The sequence below is a fragment of the Ursus americanus genome, chromosome 17 (assembly GCF_024610735.1).
Source record: "Ursus americanus isolate L20-20 chromosome 17, mUrsAme1.1.p, whole genome shotgun sequence".
Classification (NCBI taxonomy): domain Eukaryota; kingdom Metazoa; phylum Chordata; class Mammalia; order Carnivora; family Ursidae; genus Ursus; species Ursus americanus.
The window spans coordinates 14,475,897-14,497,320 of NC_142143.1; the positions used below are offsets into that span (position 1 = coordinate 14,475,897).

General features: G+C 42.1%; 1 protein-coding gene across 1 annotated transcript; it reads left to right on the forward strand.

Moving 5' to 3' along the window:
- On the forward strand, nt 1-20,771 carry RTCB (RNA 2',3'-cyclic phosphate and 5'-OH ligase). The gene is made up of 12 exons (XM_045779770.2): nt 1-183; nt 2,994-3,072; nt 4,185-4,252; nt 5,822-5,921; nt 7,940-8,096; nt 9,658-9,814; nt 11,063-11,222; nt 12,358-12,533; nt 13,275-13,463; nt 14,146-14,256; nt 15,604-15,723; nt 19,680-20,771. The coding sequence occupies exons 1-12, from the start codon at nt 91-93 to the stop codon at nt 19,785-19,787; spliced, it is 1,518 nt and encodes a 505-aa protein (XP_045635726.1). The 5' UTR covers nt 1-90; the 3' UTR covers nt 19,788-20,771.
- Nucleotides 20,772-21,424: the final 653 nt, after the last annotated feature.

Sequence of the window (21,424 nt, forward strand, 5' to 3'; positions counted from 1 at the left end):
CTTCCGGAAGGTGGTACTTCAGGCAGCGGGACAGCGCGGCAGCGTCTCTTCAAAGCGGAGCCGGGAGTTTTCGCCACCGTTGTCGCCGCCATGAGTCGCAGCTATAATGATGAGCTGCAGTTCTTGGAAAAGATCAATAAAAACTGCTGGAGAATCAAGAAGGGCTTCGTGCCCAACATGCAGGTGAGGCGGGGAAGCAGGAACCCGTGGCGGGGCCTTCCCGGGGGCCCGCGGCGCCTCCCTGCCCACCCGGCCCGGCCTCCCCCTCGCCCTCCCAACCCCTGGCTTAGCGCGGGGACCGTCCCCGCTCCCACCCTCCAGCCAGCCCCACCTCCCGGCGGGAAAGGTCCCCAAAGCGGAACCTAAGTGAACGCCAAATTCGCGCTTGCAAAACGTTTTCGCATAGAAGTCTCAAAAAACGCACCATAAGATGTTACATTCCCGAGCTTTAGAGACGTTAGTGGTTTTTTTACACGGTGGCACAGCCTGTCCAGGTTGGAGTTGCTGGGACAGGAACTCCGTTCCTGAGTCATGCTGGCCATCAGGGTGACGTTTACAGACCTTTGTTTGCTGAAGCAAGTTATTAGCATTCACTGTTTAATAAAACGTTTTTGTCTCTCGCAGCGGTCTAGAGAGTTCACAGGGCAAGGTGGTTTGTTTTTAATACTCACTTCGCTAGGGATGGGTTGGTGACACAGCTTCCTCTAGCCATCTAGTAAGAAGCTCAGCCAGGACTTGATACCCATTTTACTTCTCTTTCCTCTGAGAGAATAATGTATTTCGGATGGAGACTTGGAACCCAGTACCAGGGAGTGAGAAAGTCTGGGTTCACTATTTCTCTTGGGCTTCATTGCCATTTGTGCCTGTTATCGTCCATTAAAGTGAAGAACACAGTCCTTTGTAAGGTTTGGGGCATATGTTGTTAAATACCTTTTGAGCTCTCTTCAGATGCCCAGTGAATGTACGGGAGGTTTGTGAGTCTTTCTTGGTAAGAGTTCCTGATAGCCACTCCACTCTTTTACTCAGTATCAACACTTCCTGAGTGTCCCCATGAGCAAAGCTAGACACAGAGGAGAAAAAGGCCATGGTCGTAAGATTCCTTTTTGCTCTTTTCCGTTTAGCCGGTTTCTGTTTATGGAATCTGGTTCCCTGAATGAAGGAGTAGGAAATAACCATGACATGATGGTCATGATAATACACTGTCAGTGTCTGGTAGTGATTCTGGCTTCACTTTTGATACACTGCTGCTGGTTCTGCCTAGGAGCAAGTCTCATCTTGGCAATAGGCAGTTATGGTTTAACTATTTGTAGGACACTTTACTATCATTTCTCCCCTAAGAGTGGAGACTTGAAATCTCAGTGTACTGCTCTTAAAAAGTTAACTGACCTTTATCCTAAGCTTGAATTGTGTTCCCATTCTTGAGAGATGAATGAATTTCATAATAATTATTGTATCTATCCTCCTTGATCTCCATTCCTCCCGTAAGACTCACATGCTACACTAAAAATTTCTCTTCCCTAAAACACTCCCCTCCCAACTTTATATCATCTTTGTGTCTCCTGTATATCTCCTGAATGTCTTGCAGCTCCAGTGATGTCCCTTGTCTTTGATGAGCTGGTTCAAACAGGGAACGTCTGTCAAGCCTCCTCAGCCGCTGAGCCACTTCCTCAGTTTCTTCCATAGCACTCCTATCATAGTGCTGGCCTCATTGCACTCTTAATTTTCTAGTCTGGGCTGCATCCTGGGCTGGAAATTCCTCAAAAACAGGACCTTAGGGACGCCTGGGTGGTCTGCCTTCAGCTCAGGTCATAATCCAAGGACCCTGGGATCAGGTCCCACATCCGGCTCCCTGCTCAGCCGGGAGCCTGCTTCTCCCTCTGCCTGCCCCCTCCCCTCTCTCTGACAAATGAATGAAATCTTTAAAAAGAAAAAAAAAAAAAACAGGATCTTACACATTCCCCTAGTGACCAGTATAGTGCCTAAAGCATAATAAGTCCTCAGTAAATGTTTGGTCAATTGATAAAATGTGGCCCTTAGAAAATTATACTGGAGACATTTTCCTTCAACTGGTGTTGTTTTTCAAGCAGAAGTCCCCTTTCTGATAAAAGAAAGAAATTTGTCTAGGTGATAAGTGTTAAAGTCTTTGCTTCTCCTTCAGTGGGCAGCTCCTTCATAATGTTTGATATCTGATAAAAATGTTCTGGCCTTTGGTGTTACATAATTATATCCTCCATTGCCTTTTGTATTTTTTTTGTCAAGCTCCTTTATCCTCTTAAAATTATATAGATTCTAGAACTAGGCACAGAGCTGCGTAGCTACATGTTAAAATTTTTTTTAACTCTTTACCTAAGTATTGATTTGTAAGTCAGCGTAGGACACAATAAAGTGTAATATGCTTTTGTCTTAGGAACAGAAAAAATACACTAAGGTCAGATAACTGCATTTTTATGTTTAGAATCTTTTGATTCATCTGTTTATTAAGACCCACTCATTTTTAGAAGCACAAGAATAGTAGGACTTTTGGCCTTGGTGAGAGCATAGTTGGAAGACCTTTCTTCCTTTCTTTCTTTAAATTTTTTTAAAGTTTTATTTATTTATTTGAGAAAGAGAGACAGAGGGAGCATGAGTGGGGTGAGGGGCTCGATCCCTGGGACCTGGGATCATGACCTGAGCTGAAGGCAGATGCCTAACCGACTGAGCCACCCAGGCCCTCCAGGACTTCTTTATCACACATGCAAAAAATTCCTGTTCAGTTCTTAAATGTGGCTTTAAGAGTAGAAGCATAAACAATTTGTGAACACTGCAAAATACATTTTTAAGACATGTAGAGATAGGAACATCTCGTAGTCTTTGTTAGGAAGTTTTCTGCTTAAGGTAATGAGCAGGTGTTTCATAAAGAATAAAGTAAAATATTATGTACAGTATGTGTATTCTATCCATTGTCTATATGTCATGGGCATGTGCTCATAGTTTTTCCTTTTCGTTGGTACCAGGTTGAAGGAGTTTTCTACGTGAATGATGCTCTGGAAAAATTAATGTTTGAGGAATTAAGGAATGCCTGTCGAGGGGGTGGTAAGTACATTAGAGTTTTACATGTGGCCGTATAAATAGTATCTTCCCTGTGGCATGACAATGGTAACTCAATTATAATTTAAAAATACAAAAGTATTGCCAGGTAATAATCAAGACTTAAATGAGACCAAAAACCTGTTACTTACTTGTGATCACATGGTTAGCCACTTAGCTTTCTAGAAACTCTTTGGAGCTGGGTGGACCTGGTTGGTTTCGCAGCTAACGTAGTAACAAGCTACTATTTATTGTGCACTTGCTGTGTGCCAGGTGCTTTACGTAGATTATCTCATGTAATTCAAAGATGTTGTCTCCATTTTACAGATGTGTAAGGCAAGGCTCAGTGACATTAAGTAGTTTTAATTTGTCCAGTTGCATAGCTTCTCAGTGACAGAGGTGGAACGCACATCCAAGAGTGCCTGATTCCGAAGTCCATATTCTTAACCTGTACACTGATTAGCCTCACTGAACTTCAGTTAATCTCATCTGTAAAGGGGAGTTGGTTACACTTACCTTGCAGAACTGCAGCAGTGTTTAGGGTAAGTGTATAAAGCTCTAATATAATGCTCTAATGGTGATGATAGTATTAAAATGGAACCTGGTTTTAACTCTTTTATTTTTAGCTCCCACCCATCTCCCCACCAGGACATCCTGACTAGCCGAAAATGACACCATGACCGAGTGATAGAGTGGGGCTAGGACCCCATATCCCCTGACTCTCAGTGCAGTGTTGGCCAGCTCTTCTGCATTGCCCTTCTTTGTCACTTAGAGTAAAACCAGTGTTGATTTTTTTTTTTTTTTTTACATCAGCAACATAACGTTTATTAGTTGTTTCACATCTCTCAGTACCGTGTTTGCAGGGAACTTTCTCGTGGTATGCACAGAATGCTGACAGCATGTCTGCGTTTACTCCAGTTGTCCTCGCTACCTTCCTGTGCACGTGCTGCCTCGATGAAGCTCCCTTCCCACTCCACCCCAAATGTCCTCTCCTGTTTTATTGTTCCGGTAGTTCTGACCACTAACCCTTCATTTAATGCAAGCTAGAAACATATGAAGATACTTAATGCTAAAAATCAACTGCATCCGCTTTTCTAATACTGAATTTTTGTCTTCAGGTGTTGGTGGCTTCCTGCCAGCCATGAAGCAAATTGGCAATGTGGCAGCCCTGCCTGGGATTGTTCATGTGAGTCCACGTTCAGAGTTTGAATCATTTATATTTTCTCTTAGTCTCAAAGTTCCCTGAGTGGATGAATCACGAGGCCTAACTGACAGTGGTGTCACTTAGATAGTGACCTTCAAACTTCTAGAAATAACCATGGAGCTTAAAAAAGTAATTGAGTCTGGATAACATCTCAGTTTCTGGTTGTTTTTTGCTAGAACCTGTAAGCATTTGAAAATCTTTGAAGTAGTTTTGTTTTCTTGTTTCTTCATCACAGTACATCATTATTCCTGGGTCACGGGGTACCACCGTTGAAAGTTTCACTCTGGCCACATTCAAGAGGATGATTGGAGAAAGAGTGGACAGAAGTTTAAGGGTTAGATCTGTGGGGAGGGAGAAAGGACAGTTCAGGTGTTGTAGGAGTGATTGGGAAAGGAGGGTGGTGGTGGTAACAGGTAGGCCTGGGAGGTGCAAGTGAGGCCCCCTCCACAGTCTAACATTCAGGTTCCACCATCACAGGAAGGTGTGAAATCCATACAACAGACATTTTTTGAGGTCTTTATACCATTTATTGTGCTGGCACTTGGGAGGAAAAGGAAGAGAAATGGCTTGTGCACATAGGGAGCTCTTAGGTGTCTAGGTGTCTGCATGTGTCTTAAACTTATTTGACCTGCATTCTTCCTTGGTCAGGGCCCTTTTTTAGGCCCCAGATGTAGAAAGTGTACAGTATTCATACCAGCAGATGGATTACATTTGCCTGTGATTGCTTAAACACTAAGGACCTTTTTCCCTTCACTTAGCCTGACATGACCACAATTCGTCCATGTCTAAAGATTGTCTTTAGAATGTAATCCTACTTCGGGGTGTCTGGGTGGCTCAGTTGGTTGAGTATCCAACTCTTGATTTTGGCTCAGGTCATGATCTCAGGGTCACGGGTTGGAGCCCTGCTTTAGGCTCCACACTCAACAGGGAGTCTGCTTAAGATTCTCTCTCTTTCACCCTCACCCTGCTCTCACTCACTGTCTCTGAAATAATAAATAAATATTTTTTAAAACAATAAATACTTAGGGGCGCCTGGGTGGCACAGCGGTTAAGCGTCTGCCTTTGGCTCAGGGCGTGATCCCGGCGATCTGGGATCGAGCCCCACATCAGGCTCTTCTGCTATGAGCCTGCTTCTTCCTCTCCCACTCCCCCTGCTTGTGTTCCCTCTCTCGCTGGCTGTCTCTCTCTCTGTCAAATAAATAAATAAAATCTTAAAAAAAAAAAAATAAATAAATAAAAATAAAACAATAAATACTTAAAATGTAATACTACTTTAAAGTTAGTATGTTGCCCTCCTATAGCATGTTATACTGAGGCTTTTCTGTTTCCGTTTCTTTAGTTAATGGTCAGACTTTATTAAAAGGGTTTTTTCCCCCCTGTTATTTTTAGGTTTATGATTAGAAGTTTTTATACTTACTTTCCACCAATAGAGAAGGTTTCACAAAAACAGAACCTTCATTTGGGGAAGGCTTCGGCCCCCAGCCCATATGAGAATTAAGGTGGTCTTGTCAGGTTGAGAAAGCTGTATTTCATTTTCTGATTCTCTTTCAGCGATCTATTGGGCTTCCTGATGTCCATTCAGGTTATGGGTTTGCTATTGGGAATATGGCGGCCTTTGATATGAATGACCCCGAAGCAGTGGTATCCCCAGGTAAGGTCACTGTGCACGTCTGCTGTCAGGTGTGAAGCATAGTCCTTCTGAAATAGAGTATGGACGTCTCTCAGTCTCATGGTCTGTCATTTCTTATTCCCTCGTTTACTGAGAGGATTAATTGTGGACACTCAGAGGCTATTAAAATATCAAGTAAATCATACATTTATGGAAAATTATTTGGGCTCCTCCTATATGCCAGGCACTTTTTAGACATTGACTACAAAACATACTGAAACACTTTGCTGGCAAATTATGTGTCTTCTCTGTTTCCCAGTTAATTCTCGGGCATGTTGGAGCTAGTCATGTTAATTCCACGTAGCATTACTGTGAGGAATAAATGAGCTAAGCTATGAAAAGTTACTTAGCACAGAAGCAGGCACTTAGGAAGTACTGGATAAGCGATTGCCCTCATTATCATCATTACAATTAACTTCTAGTTGTATACATCTTTTCTGCTTTCACTGAAAATATGTCACACCAAAAGCAGTATTTTTGCTTTTAGCGTCTGAAAAAGAAATGAAAGTCTAAATTATATCTTGAGAGTTCTGCCTTTAACAATGGTGGACAAGCTTTTATCAGCTCAGTCCTCTGCCAGGAATAACAAGAAAGACTGGATAAAATTTTTAAAACCAAACAAAAGACGGAAACACATCTGTTTGAAAGCATAGGAAAGTTACTGAAACAGTAAGAATTCATGAGGCAAAGACCAGAGAAAAAGTACAAATACATGAGCCCAGCATTTAGCTGTGTTTTTTCCTGAGGTAATGGCAGATTTCGGTCAGTAAAGATGTCAAATTAACAAATTTAACACCTTGATCGCTAATATATATGTGTGGTGTGTGTGCACACACATCACTGTGCATCCAAGAACTGTAGCATACACATTTTTTTTAAGTGCACACAGAACGTATATCAAAATTGACCACATTGCAGAGCCATTAATTGGGTCTCAAATTTTAAAGCATAGAAATTACAGAACAGCAGTTTTCAAACTTTTTGGATTGAGGGTCGATCTCAAAGGCTTTTATCAATGTTTACCTTGCCAGAAATCGAGACCGAGAAATGTTTAAAATACTAACATGCAGGGACGTGTTTCATTATGTCCACGTAGCCTTTGGAAAACTTCACTGTGTACTTGAGAGAGTAAATTTGAAAGGCTAATACATTAGCATTATTACAGTCAGTCTTAGAGACCTGGAAGCCTCTCTGGACTGCACTCAAGCACCACTGTTATGTATTATCTACCACAGTGGAATTAAGTGGAAAGTCATTAACAACAACTAGGGGGAAAGCTTATATATTTACAAATTAAGCAGTGTGTGTGTAAGCCATGGGTGAAGAGAGATCATAGTGGGAACTGATCTCACAGAAAATAACTGCGACTGATGATGATAAAAAATATTAGTCTAAAAATTGTCGGTTATTGTTAGTGCCATACTTGGATCGGAATATATAGCCTGAAATAAATTAGGAAAGAAGAAAGACTGAATTACTAGTGATCTGTGCATCCATCTCAAAGTTAGAGAAAGAAAACAAAGTAAACCCAAAAAGACAAAATTAAGGAGTGCCTGGGTGGCTCAAGTCAGTTAAGTGTCTGCCTTCAGCTCAGGTCATAACCTTGGACTCCTAGGTTCAAGCCCCTGTTGTCGGGCTCCCTACTCAGCCCCCCCCCCCCCGCCCCTTCCTCCCCCACTCGTGCTCTTGGCTCGCTCTCTGTCAAATAAAATCTTTAAAAAAATGATCCACAAAAAAAGAAGCATATAATTCACATTTTAATCTCTAATGTAGATAATACCCATCGTTCATTACCGCCTTCGTGGCCCACAAAGTACCTGTAGTATGTACATTACTTTAAATGTTGATGGCATCAGACTTTACCTACTTTGAGGGCTACTTTAAAAAAATTATCTTTAAAAGAAGAGCTGTCTTTCAAACCCTGTATTAATGGTGAGAAAGCACAGGTAACATTGCCCAGCTACGTGGTTTTGCTAATCTGTGACTACTCTGTTCCGTAGGTGGCGTCGGATTTGACATCAACTGCGGCGTGCGCTTGCTAAGAACCAATTTGGACGAAAGCGATGTCCAGCCTGTGAAGGAGCAGCTTGCCCAAGCTATGTTTGACCACATTCCTGTCGGGGTGGGATCAAAAGGTGTCATCCCCATGAGTGCCAAGTAAGAGGACAAGATTCCAGTACACGGATTGGGAAGGAAAATAACCACATGACCCTCACATTCATACCCAATATAGAATGCTTAGGGGATGGGGATTGTTCAGTCACCTTTAATGAAGTGGTAATGAATTGTTCTTTTATACATGAGGTCCCCCCCCACATTGATTAGAGAGATTAGTCAAGTGATGTTCATTAGAACAACGTTTGACACACGGCAGAATTTATAGTAGAGAAATACCTACTGACAGTTATTGAGCACTTCCCACATGGAAGGCGCTGTGCTATAATATACGTCTGTCCCGTCATTTCATCTCGATAATAACCCTAATGTTATTTCCAATTGACAAGAAAGGAAAGTGAGGTTTAAAGAAATAATAGTAAGCTAATAAGTAAAGTCAGGATTCAAACCAAAGATCCTTTGGCTTCAGAGGCTGTCTTCTGAACCGCCTTTTGTCAGTGAGCCTGTATTTAGCCACGACCTTGCTCTTTGAATGGTAGCCCTGAATGTTGCATATTTAGCGAGGATGTTAAGTATTTCAGCGGTAGAGAATGAAATTGAAGGCCACAGCATAACTGCCTTTTCAATGGCCATTGACAGTACTGTCCTGGCTCCTGCAAAGCTGTGTGTCTAAAACTTTGTGGAACCTGTGCTTAACAAGAATGTTTCTTTGGCATCTTCTGTTTTATCGTTAAAATTCGCATGATTTTTGCATTCTAATTACAAACACGTACATACGTTAATACCAATATGTCTCTAGCCATTAGCTAGTCTGTGGCTTCCCTCCAGCAAAAATACAAAAATAAAAAACTTGGAGTAAACTGATAAACTTGGAGGACCTATGACTTACGTGGTCCCTGACATTGCAACCCTGGTTTGAAAAGCATAAATTCTGAGATCTCCATAAATATTTTAGATAGGAATTCTGTCCTGTATCATAAATAATGTTTGAAATGGGTTATAGTGAGGAGATGACATTGACCATTTAACCTTCCAGATAGTGTGTTGGGAGGGTTGGACCTTAGATGAAGATCAAGGCTGCTTACTTCTAGGAATTTAATGTATGTGCCCCTTCAAAATGCATGTGCACTGAAGCCGTATAGTATTTCTGCAAAGATACCTTAAAATTTATCCTGTGCCACCTGAAGGCATTTACGTAGGTTTATTGTTTGGCTGTAATTTTTCATAAATTATGACTGAAGTTGGGTAGCTGTGGTAAAGTTAGTGCTGGGTGGTGATAGCTGATGACAGTTACAAATTTTCTTTGCCATTCAGAGAGGCAAATTTAATGCAAATAAGATTTGAAGAGTACAAGGGACTGAATAAATGTCTAAAGGACTATAATAATCTCTAATATGGTCCTTACTCTTTTATATCGCAATTTATGTAGCTGCTTTCCTCAAAAAAACTGGAGTTGCAGAGAGCATAAACTTTGCATCTAGCACAGCGCCTGGTACACAGGCGAGAGTAAACAGGCTGTCTCCCTCTGCCCTTTTGAGATGTGGTCATCTCAGCTTTTCCTCTGCCTTGGCTGTGAGATGACCGGACCTTATTATTCCCTCAGAGACTTGGAGGAGGCCTTGGAGATGGGTGTGGACTGGTCCCTGAGGGAAGGCTATGCCTGGGCTGAGGACAAGGAGCACTGTGAGGAGTACGGAAGGATGCTGCAGGCCGACCCCAACAAGGTCTCCGCAAGGGCTAAGAAAAGAGGCCTTCCTCAGGTAATGCTTGGGAGGGGCGACGTGTTCATGGGTGGGGTTCTGTGTTTCTGTTGAGGGGGAAATGTCTTCTGTGTAGCAAATACATCCTCAGGTTTTCCACAGTATATCAAAAAGAACACAGATTTGTTTATATTTCATTCTTACTCTTTTAAAAAGCAGTTAGGAACTTGTAGATGTTAATAAAATAAAACAAGATGTGTTGGATTAGAAATGGATGGGAGAAAAATGGGATGTTATTATAAGGCTTAAAAATATACACCCAAATTACATACGTACATACTTGGACAGTGCACAGATTTGGCAGAGTTTTCTGGAGTCTGAGATGAAAAGACATACTTTGTCAGTTCATGGCATCCATGAGATAAGAATATACCACATGTTTGAAATCTACAGCTAATGGCGATGGCTTTGCCATTAATCCACTGTGACTGTGGGCAAGTCTCTTTTGCCTCTCTGAGTCTGGTTTTCTTAATCGAAAATCGGAGTAGTTAAAACTAGGCAGCCTCTAAAGACTCTTCCAGCACTTCTGTGCCGTGGTGCCTAAATCATCTGTTAACTCCAATTACGGGACATATTCTTTCAGTGGTGAATAATGGTAGGTGTCAATGAACTCATAGATGTTTCAAAAATCATTTGAACTTGGACCTTGTGTAAGAGTCAGCATTCACCAGAGTTCATCCCAAAATTTGACCCTTCTGTCCACAACGTTTAAAATGTCCTATTTGGGCCATTTAATGGTGTGAGTTTTGGTTTATGAAGCTTTTAATATGTATTTGTATATACGTCAAGCAGCTAATGATACAATAAACTGCAGGAGCTACCCTGCCATGTTTTTATTGTGTATTGCTTTAAATGCATGAAGCATTTCTGAGGCTTAGAAATTTCTTTGTTATATAAAACACCGTGATTATTTTTTGTTATCGGTTGATTTTACCAATTTGCTTTTTATTGGATTTTTTAAAAGCGGAATAGAAGCAAGGCGCCTGGGTGGCTCAGGCAGTTGAGTGTCCGACTCGGTTTCCGCTCAGGTCACGATCTAATGGGTCATGAGATCAAGTCCCATCTCAGGCTCCCCACTCAGTGGGGAGTTTACTTGAAGACTCGCTCCCTCTTCATCTCTCCCCACTTGTGCATGCACACTGGCGCTCTTTCTCTCTCTCTGAAATCAATCAGTAAACTCTGAAATCAATCAATAAATCATTAAAAGCCAAATAGAAGCTGTTTTATCAGACATTCTTACTTTTGCAGTTGGGAACCCTGGGAGCAGGCAACCACTATGCAGAAATCCAGGTTGTGGATGAGATTTTCAATGAGTACGCAGCTAAGAAAATGGGCATCGACCATAAGGGACAGGTGTGTGTGATGATCCACAGTGGAAGCAGAGGCTTGGGCCACCAAGTAGCCACAGGTATAGTCTGGATCTAATTTTTGACTCAGTGCTCAAACAGGCATTTATGGGGAACCAACTAGAAATTTCAGAGAGAAGACTCGGGATCTATACTGCATGGGTTTTTACTATTTCACATGGTTTTGTCATAGGAGATTAAATACTTCACACATACTATTTCATTTGTACATTTACGACCTATGCAGATGTATCTCACATACTTGTACTGCAAGATTAAGTGTTATAGTAGATTCAGTGATGAAATTGGCAAGGACCTGCCCTCAAATTGTCTCTTTCTTGAAATGAAAAGGTAGTACCTGATAAAATACCATAGAACAGTGTATAGAAAGTGTTTAGGGAAAAGAGTTTGGCAGTGACGTGGTGAACACATAGTGTTTGCAGTTTGGGCAGTCACGCACAAAGGACATTCATGACCAAAAGACAACATGAGCAAAAGCAGAAGGCAGGGGATTAGCAACGAGGTCACTTTGGATGATTGATAGGACGTGTGAAAGGATTTATGAATTTATGAGAAGGTATACAGACACATGGAAATTATCATAAACTTTGTGTATGATATAGTTCATCCTTGTGTGTACATTTCATCCTATGGGAATTTAATAATTTGGGCCAGCCTGACCATTGGAATATTTAATCTAGCAAATATATGGAGCACTGACTAGTAATTCTGAACTTTCTACTAAGTACGTCTCTACACTTTGCCATGGATCTGATTTTCCTGCTGTTCTAGCAACTTGTCTCCAACTCTTTTCTGTTAAGTCACTAAAAGATTATTTTTTAAAACCATGATGGTAATAAAATATATCTTACTACTTCACTCATTCATTCCCATGCCAGACAAGGAGAAACGAAGACCGTGTTGTTGCTCTTTGTGTACACCTCATTCCCTTTCCAAGTTCCTGCAGGGAAGGTGTTAGCTTTGTAACCCACATGCTTCGTGTCACACAGCACGACAGAAGATTCTCAGTAACTATGTCTCGACCAAGCAAATAGATGAACTTAGAAACACTTCAAAGGAAATGTTGTATTTTATTTGCTTTTTTAAAAATGGGTTTGAATGTAGCCTATTTTTCTGCAATAAATCTGAATTATAAAGGGAAAAGCGGCCGCTTTAGACCTGCTTCTCTCTTGCCAGATGCACTGGTAGCTATGGAAAAAGCCATGAAGAGAGACAAGATTATAGTCAATGACCGGCAGTTGGCTTGTGCTCGGATCGCTTCCCCAGAGGGTCAGGACTACCTGAAGGGGATGGCAGCAGCTGGGAACTATGCCTGGGTCAACCGCTCCTCCATGACCTTCTTAACCCGTCAGGTACAGTGGAAATTGCTTTTCTGTTACTTGTGAGGAAGTTTAAAACAGAGCCTATAGAATCCAGGTTTCGAAATCTATAATAAATACTGGAAATACTGGCAAAGTGTTCAGGCTCTTGATGTCTCCTTAAACCAAGTCAGCAGGGTATCAGTCATGGGGAGTGAGAGACGAAAAGAAGCCAGAATCATTCCTAGAATTTGCCTCGAGCAGCAGATAGGATACAAGTGCATTCACGACGATGAGAAGGCTGAAGAAGAAGCTGTTCTGAAGGGTGAGATCAAGAGTAGCCCAGCAGAGGCACCTGGGTGGCTCAGTCGTTAAGCGTCTGCCTTCAGCTCAGGGCATGATCCCAGGGTCCTGGGATCCAGCCCCACATCAGGCTCCCTGCTCCACTGGGAGCCTGCTTCTTCCTCTCCCACTCCCCTGCTTGTGCTCCCTCTCTCTCTCTGTCTCTCTCTCTGTCAAATAAATAAATAAAATCTTAAAAAAAAAAAAAAAAAAAAAGTAGCCCAGCAGCTTTTCAACCAGAGTTGGAATTTATGGAGTGGAATTTGCGATGAGGTGTAAAAGATGGTTTTTGTGTGGAGATTGTCCACCAGTCTTTTATGTGAAGATTAATAATACTGCTATATTTGAGCTCTTCAATCCCTCACTCCCTATAGGAACAGATTAGCTGAAATCAGTTAGGTGAGTTCTGAAGAGCTGGTTCTGGCTGCTTTTAACTTAGGCTTTTCCTCTTAGGCTTTTGCCAAGGTCTTCAACACAACCCCTGATGACTTGGACCTGCACGTGATCTATGACGTTTCTCACAATATTGCCAAAGTAGAGCAGCACGTGGTGGATGGGAAGGAACGGACACTGTTGGTACACAGGAAGGGGTCCACCCGCGCTTTCCCTCCTCACCACCCCCTCATTGCTGTTGATTACCAAGTATGTACTAAGCCATTTGTGGTTTTAAGCTGTGGGGGCATGAGTTGGGTCATTCTAAACATGGGTGAATTTAAACAGAAAGTTAGCAGTTGGGAAAAAATCTGTCCTCCCTGAGAACAGTGATTTCCAGTCTTCCCTGAAGCAGTGAGTCCCCTTCTTCTGCGCCCTCAGTGAGCTGTCTAAAACATCCCGCATGGAGACTCTTTTACCCCATAAAGGTGATCTTTTCAAGGCCTTTGAATGATTGGAAGGCAAGATTAAGATTAAACTCAGTCTGTTCATGTCTCCTCTTCCCTTGGTATGCGGCTGTGGTAGAGGTAGAAGGGCCCTTAGCCTGTTTCCGTTTTCCCTGTGATGAGGAAACCAGAACCTGGAGAGGTCAGGCGCCTTGCCCGGGATGGGTCTTCCTGATGACGCTCCCCAGACATTTGAATTTGGCTTTACCCTTGCAATGTCTGTCTTCTGCTGCCTTCCTGGTCCTCACATTTTTCACTCCCTTCCTCTTCCCTCCTGATTACCCAAGAATTAAAATAATGTCATAGTAATAGTTGTGAAGACAGTGTGTTTAGAGGCCCAGGTTTCTCCCACAGTCTTGCAGTGCAAGAGGAAGTGTAAATCTCTGGCATAAAAAGCTCGTGCTTTCCTAAATTGTAATATGTTTGCTTCGTGTGTGCATCCGCAGCTCACTGGACAGCCGGTGCTCATTGGCGGCACCATGGGCACCTGTAGTTACGTGCTTACTGGCACCGAACAGGGCATGACTGAGACCTTTGGAACAACTTGTCATGGAGCGGTAAGGAAAAGAGAAACTTACTTAGAAATGCTTTGAATCGTCATTTTGCATTTTGACAGGTAAATGTATTTGGGCACCAACAAAGTTGAAGTTTGGATCCATCTTGTCTTGTACCTGAATTTATTCCTATAATATACAATCTGTTTAGTGAACCGACTAAGATCACCTGGTATCTTTTAGTGGAGACCTTGTAAGGCCAGGGACTTTTCCCCATCTCTGCAAGTCCACAAAATCCAGACTGGGAAATTCCCACACTGGCATAATGGATAGAACTTTAACTGACGCAAGTTCATGTCACAGCTTATCTCAGCGATTCACTGGACCTAGTTATTTGCATAATTTGTTCCTTTCTAGGTAGGTCCACTCAAGATTTGGGGGATTTGCACATCAGAGCCCAGGTGTAGATTGCACACCTGTTTCACCATATCACCTCTTATCTTCTAAGCCAGGGATTGGCAAACTTTTTCTGTAAAGCACCAGATGGTAGATATTTTAGGCTTTGGGGCCATCTGGTCTCTGTAGTAGCTGTTCCGTTGTACCACTGTAGTGAAAAAGCAGCCATAGACAATACATAAACCAAGGGAATTACTGTGTTCCAATAAAACTTTATTTGCAAAAACGGGGTAGGGCAGATTTGGCCTACAAACCAGTTTGCCAACCCCTGTTCTGAGCCATGAGAGTGCTTAACTAGCAATGGAGTGGAAAATTGAAACTCTAGAGTACCTTCTCATAGGACACACCCTCACAAATATATTTGAGTCTTCCTTTTTCTCTGATCCTTTATCATTTCCAGACTGCCTCCCAACTCCTCATTTTAAGCCAGTGACCAAAACCAGCACAACATCGCACAACACACATTAGCAACACCTGGAGGCTTTTTTTTTTTTTAATTGTCACAGTGAGGGAGGGGAGTTTTGCTACTGGCGTCTAGTAGAGGCTAAGGATGCTGCTGAACATTCTACATGACATAGAATTATCTGGCCCAAAACGTCAGTAGTGCTAAGGTTAAGAAACTGTTTTAAATCACAAGGCACAAATTGTTGTGATGACAGACCTGTTTATGATTAAAATCAATTTATTTATATTGAATCGATAATTAATAGTACTCAGAAATACAAAACTACGTCTTTCAATATTGAATGTTTTGTATAGATGGAAATGTTTTCCCGAAGGGTATGATGAGATTTGTAACAAAAGACACTAAGGTTGATAAAACAGAAAAAGATTATTTTCTAACTCTAAAGAAGTCAAGGAAAAGGCATATAATCCCAAAGGTTTAAATAATTGCTGGAGTTGAACATAAATTGTAGCTCAGAATTTGTAAAGTTCATTCCTTTCCTAATCTAGGGCCGTGCATTGTCCCGAGCAAAATCTCGTCGTAATTTAGATTTCCAGGATGTCTTGGACAAACTGGCAGATATGGGAATCGCAATCCGTGTTGCCTCACCCAAACTGGTTATGGAAGAGGTAAGTGAAATTTTGATAAATACTCAGTATAAAACTGTCGGTGACTTATACCACTACACAGAGAGCATAATTTTTGGTATTGCTATCAGATACTGTTGTTTGTTTGTTTTTAAATAACCTCAATAATAATTTATTGTTGTCTTTTGTTTGGCGATTAGTTACAAGGCAAGTCCACAAGAATGATTCTTATCTTTCTTTTTTTTTTTTTAAGATTTTATTTATTTATTAGAGAATGAGCAGGGAGGAGAGGGAGAAGCAAGCTCCCCGCTGAGTAGGGAGCCTGAAGTGGGACTCGATCCCAGGACCCTGGGATCATGACCTGAGCCGAAGGCAGACACTTAACCAACTGAGCCACCCGTTCTTACCTTTCTACATATTAAACTTTAAAAATTGTTTGAGCTGACTCATTTTAACCTTTCTTTTGCGTAGCTATTATATATCTAAATTTGAAAGCAAATTTGAAAAGGCGAGACAACAGTTTTGTTTGATTCACAAGGGAGCCAAGATTTTGTTTAAATCATACATATATACATATTCAAGCTAGAAGCAGCGTAACTTGTTTTAAAAGTTTAAGAAAAAATCATGCAGAAACTCAGTGTCCTAACACACCGTTACCTCCTTTTCTAGGACACTTAATTATCTTTTCCTTTTTTTCCCCTGAATGTTTTTTGTTGTTGTTGTTTTGTTTTTTGTTTTTTGTTTTAACTAATTGTAATCATAGTTTACAAACATTTTGTGGTCCTTTTTTGAATTTCTTTTTCTTCCTTTTTTTCTTTTCCTTTTTTCTCCCCTTTTTTTAAATTTAACACGTTACGTAATATTATTTGTAAGTGTCACTTTCTAATGATTGCCAAATATTCTACCAGCTAAGGACCGTAAGTTTTTGCCCGTATTGGACGTTTAAGTGGCTTCCAAAGTTTTGCTGCTATAAATTAAGCTGTAATGTGTGTCTTCATGCATGAAGCTTTTTCCCAGCTGTTTTTTTGTTTTGATGTGGTTTGGTTTGGGGTTTTTTTTGGTTTTGGGGTGTTTTTTTAGATTTTCTTTACTTATTTGACAGAGAGGGAGCACAAGCAGAGGGAGCAGCAGGGAGAGGGAGAAGTAGTCTCCCCGCTGAGTAGGGAGCCCGATGCAGGGCTGAAGCCCTGTGTGGTGCTTGATCCCTGGGATCGTGACCTAAGGCTGAAGGCAGACGCTTAAACGACTAAACCACCAAGGGGCCCCATCCAGCTATTTTTAATAATCAGAATGAAATCCCAAGAGTAGACTTACTGAGTCACAGAGTAAGACAAAGCCTTATTTCTCAATAACAATTTTTTTCTCTGATATTAAGAATAACAACTGTTTATGGGGCGCCTGGGTGGCTCATTTGGTTAAGCATCCAACTCTTGGTTTCAGCTCAGGTCATGATCTCAGGATTGTGAGATTGAGCCTGCCAAAGATTCTTTATTTCTCCGTCTCCCTGCCTCTTCCCCCTTTCCTCCCTAAAAAAAAAAAAAAAAAGAATAACATCTGTTTCATTAAGAGATTTTGGAAAATGCAAAGAAGAAAGCAAAACATCTAAAATTCCACCAACCAGAGATAACCTCTATTGACGTTTGGTATTTTCTTTATGTGCATGTTTTACATATGATTTTTTCATTCACTCAGAACGTATTTATACATCTACAGTCAGGTGCTGTTCTAGGTGCTTGGGGTACCGCAGAGAACAACACCAACAAACCCTTTCTTGTGAAACTTAGGACATAGTAAAAGATGTAGTGCGTTAGATGACATTAAGTGCTACAAAGTACAAATGGGACAGGGGTGGGGAAAAGATAGGAAGTGGGTGCAGTTTTAAATAGGGTGTATTAGGGTGATTTGAGTGAAGACCTGAAGGGAATGAGGGAGGGGGCTATGTAGGTATCTAGGGGCAAGCTTTCCAGGCAGAGAGAACAGCCGCGTGCAGAAACCCTAAGGCGAGATTATGCTTGGATGTTGGAGAAATAGCAAGGAGGCCATTGTGACAAGAGGAAGCAAGAGGGACCTGAGGTCAGACAGAGAGGAACGCCGGATTGTGTGAGTCCTTGCCTTTCCTTTATAGAAGGACTTTTGCTGTTCTTACTGTAAGCGAGGTGATGGGAGGACATTGGAGAATTTTGAGCAGAAGAGTAACATGATCTGGTGCACACTGATGAGAAGAATCTGGAAGAGAAACTGATGATGCAGGAAACAAGGGGGAATTAGTGGGGCAGTGTCCTTGGATAGATGAGAGTGGATGGGATTGGTCTTCGCTAGGAGCTCGGATAATGAATCCTTAACAAAAGGAGAGAAGGTGGGATGCAGGTAGTCAGGGAAGAGATGGTGAGATTTTATGGAGATTCTGTTCTGGTGTTTTTCTCTTTTTTCAGTGTAATAGAAAGTAGTACCAGCAGCTAAGAGTGAGAATGCGGGAGAAGGTATGAGATAACCATTTAAGAGAAAGAGTAATCAACCTGGTGAGATTTTGAGTGGGAGCGAGGACAGCAGCAAGGGCCTGCTTGAGCTAAATTCAGTGATTGGGTGTTTTTCAGCTACATTCAGCTGTACAGGTGCAGGCATAAGATAGACGCTGAGTTAACTTTAACCAGGTTTGCAAGTATGGTGCAGTGGAAGAGAAGCAAGGTTGTTGAGAGTGTTGCAAAGAGATTATATATCCAGCGGGGTTAAAGGATTATTGGAGATGGAGCACAGAGGGAGTGAGCTGGAAACCTAGCTGCGATCACCAGCCTGGCATGCTTGAAACAGAGATTAGGGAGGAGGTGTAATCACTATGACAAGTTCTGGGGTATGGCCCTGGCTGGGAGTGAATGATCAGGGTCAGCATTAAAGGAGCAAAAATCAAGGAACTAGAAGCCAAGATACTGAAAGGGTCCTCTTCCTAGATATTGAAACCATTTGGAATTCTAGCAGGACAGAGTGATAATGAGCCAGGAGCAAGAAATCTTCAAGTAATGCTAGGGAGTGCTTCCTGGGCTAGCAAGTAACTGCGACAAGAAGAGGGAGTGAGACATGATGACCAGACTCCCGAGGAGGGTGCATGGTGAATGGTCTGGAAAGAACCAAGATGGACAAGGACACCGTCACCCTCCAGGGCCTAATGACAGGACCCCATTTAGGAGGGAAAATACCTACTACTTCAGAAAATTGGGTCTCCTCGAGGAGATCTGTGTTTCCACAAGAACAGGAAGGTGAAGGGAATGTTCAGAGCTGAAGGGAGCAGGGAGAGGATTCTGCACATGACTCACTGGAAGGAGTCCAGAGGCTGCGGCGTGAAAGTTAGAAATTGGAGGGGTATAGGAGATCAGCTAGCAAGGGGAATGTACAGAGCCCTGCGGGAATCCGCTGGGAGGCCCAAGCAGCTGTGCTGCCACGAACAGGGAGAGACGGTGTGTGTGAGAGGGTCTTGCCGGAAACTCAAATAACAGTGTGCGTGTCCGTGTGTATGCACATAAAGACACACACATACGATGTTAGTAGTACAGATGCATTGAATAACTTTCCCTTATTGTGAAGGTAACAGCTGTGCATTCCAGAAATTTTGACAACTGTGGAAATAAAATCAGAATGGCCTGTGACTACCAACCAAAGATCATTACCACTAATAGGATGATTTGGTACATTTCCTTTCTGTTGGGTATTAGTGTGTGTCTTTTATTCAGTTACATTTACTTCTTTTCCTAGTGGTACAAGTAATGTATGTTCTATGGGGAAATTATGAGACATACAGAAAAAAAAAAAAAAAACAAGGTGAAAGGGTTTATCTTACTATTCTCTTACCAACATTGAGTTCAGTCTTCATCTTTGTTTGATCCACACGCCAAAAAGAAAACGCAGTATTATTTTAATGTGCATTTCTTTGATCCCACATGAAGTTTAATGCTTTCAAGGATTACATTTTAAGTAGATTTTTACAATGTTTAACTCCTCCCCTTCAGGCTCCCGAGTCCTATAAGAACGTGACAGATGTGGTGAACACCTGCCACGATGCTGGAATCAGCAAGAAGGCCATTAAATTGAGACCGATTGCCGTGATCAAAGGATAGAAAACTGACCGCAGCTACCAAATGCCACTGCCCCTTATGGAATGGAGGTGGACTTGAAACGCTCCTCAGACATCAGACTCGAGACCCGACAGGCTCCAAAGTGCTGTAACTGCCCGTTCCCAAGTGGCTGGCGGGCGGCGGCTGCTCTCAGGAGCCAGGGTTTTAACATTACCTTCCAGGAGGAGTCCCATTGCCCTTATTGGAAAGGGATATATGTGTTTCCTCCCTGATTGTCCCACAGGTTTTAGGAAAATCTACTAGGGGGTGGGGATAGATCAAGATACTGCGTAACTCAGGCCTAGAAGTCTGTAGTCATCAGAATGAACTTCTTTACAGCAAGCCCTGTTTATATTCTGAGAGGTGTCATGAAGAGCGTTCCAGTAAATAAGAAGGTTTTTCAATGTTTCCTTTCCCTCCTCCTCTTGTCAGTTTGCCCATTCATCCACCCATCCACCCCCTTCCCCTGAACCCACCAAAACCCTAAACACCACTGTCACTGGGAAAGTACCCACAGAGTCCTGTCCGGATGTTAGATGAATGGATAATGGGACACGTTGAGGAGGGAACACGTAGGGAGGTGTAGGAATAGGGGTTCAAAAGAGAAAGTAATTTTGCATAGACTTGCTACTTTGCTCATTCTAAATATGAGGCAGTTTTGCCTTACCTGCACGTGGCATCTTTGGGACCTCTCATTAACTAGGCCTGGTCTGGTAAACTGTTCCTGGATGAGGAAGAACCTGCCCATAATACTGAATATCTTTGTGTTTGTGATTGAATTATTATAAAAACATTAAATGACCACAGCTGTGATGTTAACGGTTGTTCTGTTTGACAGGTTGACTGGTCTGGTGCCATCTAATCAGATTGTGTGTTCTGTACTGTGACACCTGAAAATGTTAAGAGTGACAGGTTACTAAGGCCTTTGTGGAGTCCAAACAGCCAGTAACATAGAAAAATCTAATAAAGTTGCAATATGTTGTTTTATCTCGCGCTTAATAGTTTATATCGTAGGACAGTGAGGACACGTGCTTGGTTCACTTCGGTTAGCGTTGCTGTTGCCCGAGTTTCTCACAGGTTGCCTTCAGTGACTCCCTCTAAAATATTCTTTCCTAAAACTTACCCTTCAACTTACAATAAAAACCCTCCTTAGAGTATCTTCTAGATGCTGCTGTTCGGAAGGCTGGAGAAGATAGACCGCCTCTGAAAAATGTCTGATATGAGATAACATAGCATGTCTTGACTCCGAGCACCCAGTCATCTAAATATTTTGACGGTAGAGTTTGAAAATAACCAACAAACCAGTTAGGACTCTTAATATAATAATTATAAACTACTTATGCCTTCAGACCAGACCAGCCCCTGTTGTGCACCCATGACTTAAGGATGCAGGTTACCAGTGAACGCTGGAGGGCACTTCAAGATGAGGAACAGACTTCTGGCAGGCGCTAGGTTCTCTAGGGGTGAGCAGTGTTGGAGTGTAGCCCCCCCGCCAGCTGGGCTTGCTTCGTGATGTGTCATTTGAAACTAATTCAAAGCAAGGTCCCCTCCCAAAACTAGCTGATGTCAGTGCAAGAAACGCTGTGCATCATCTTAAATACATATGTTGAGTTTTATTAGAAGCTTTGAGAGTTACTCCA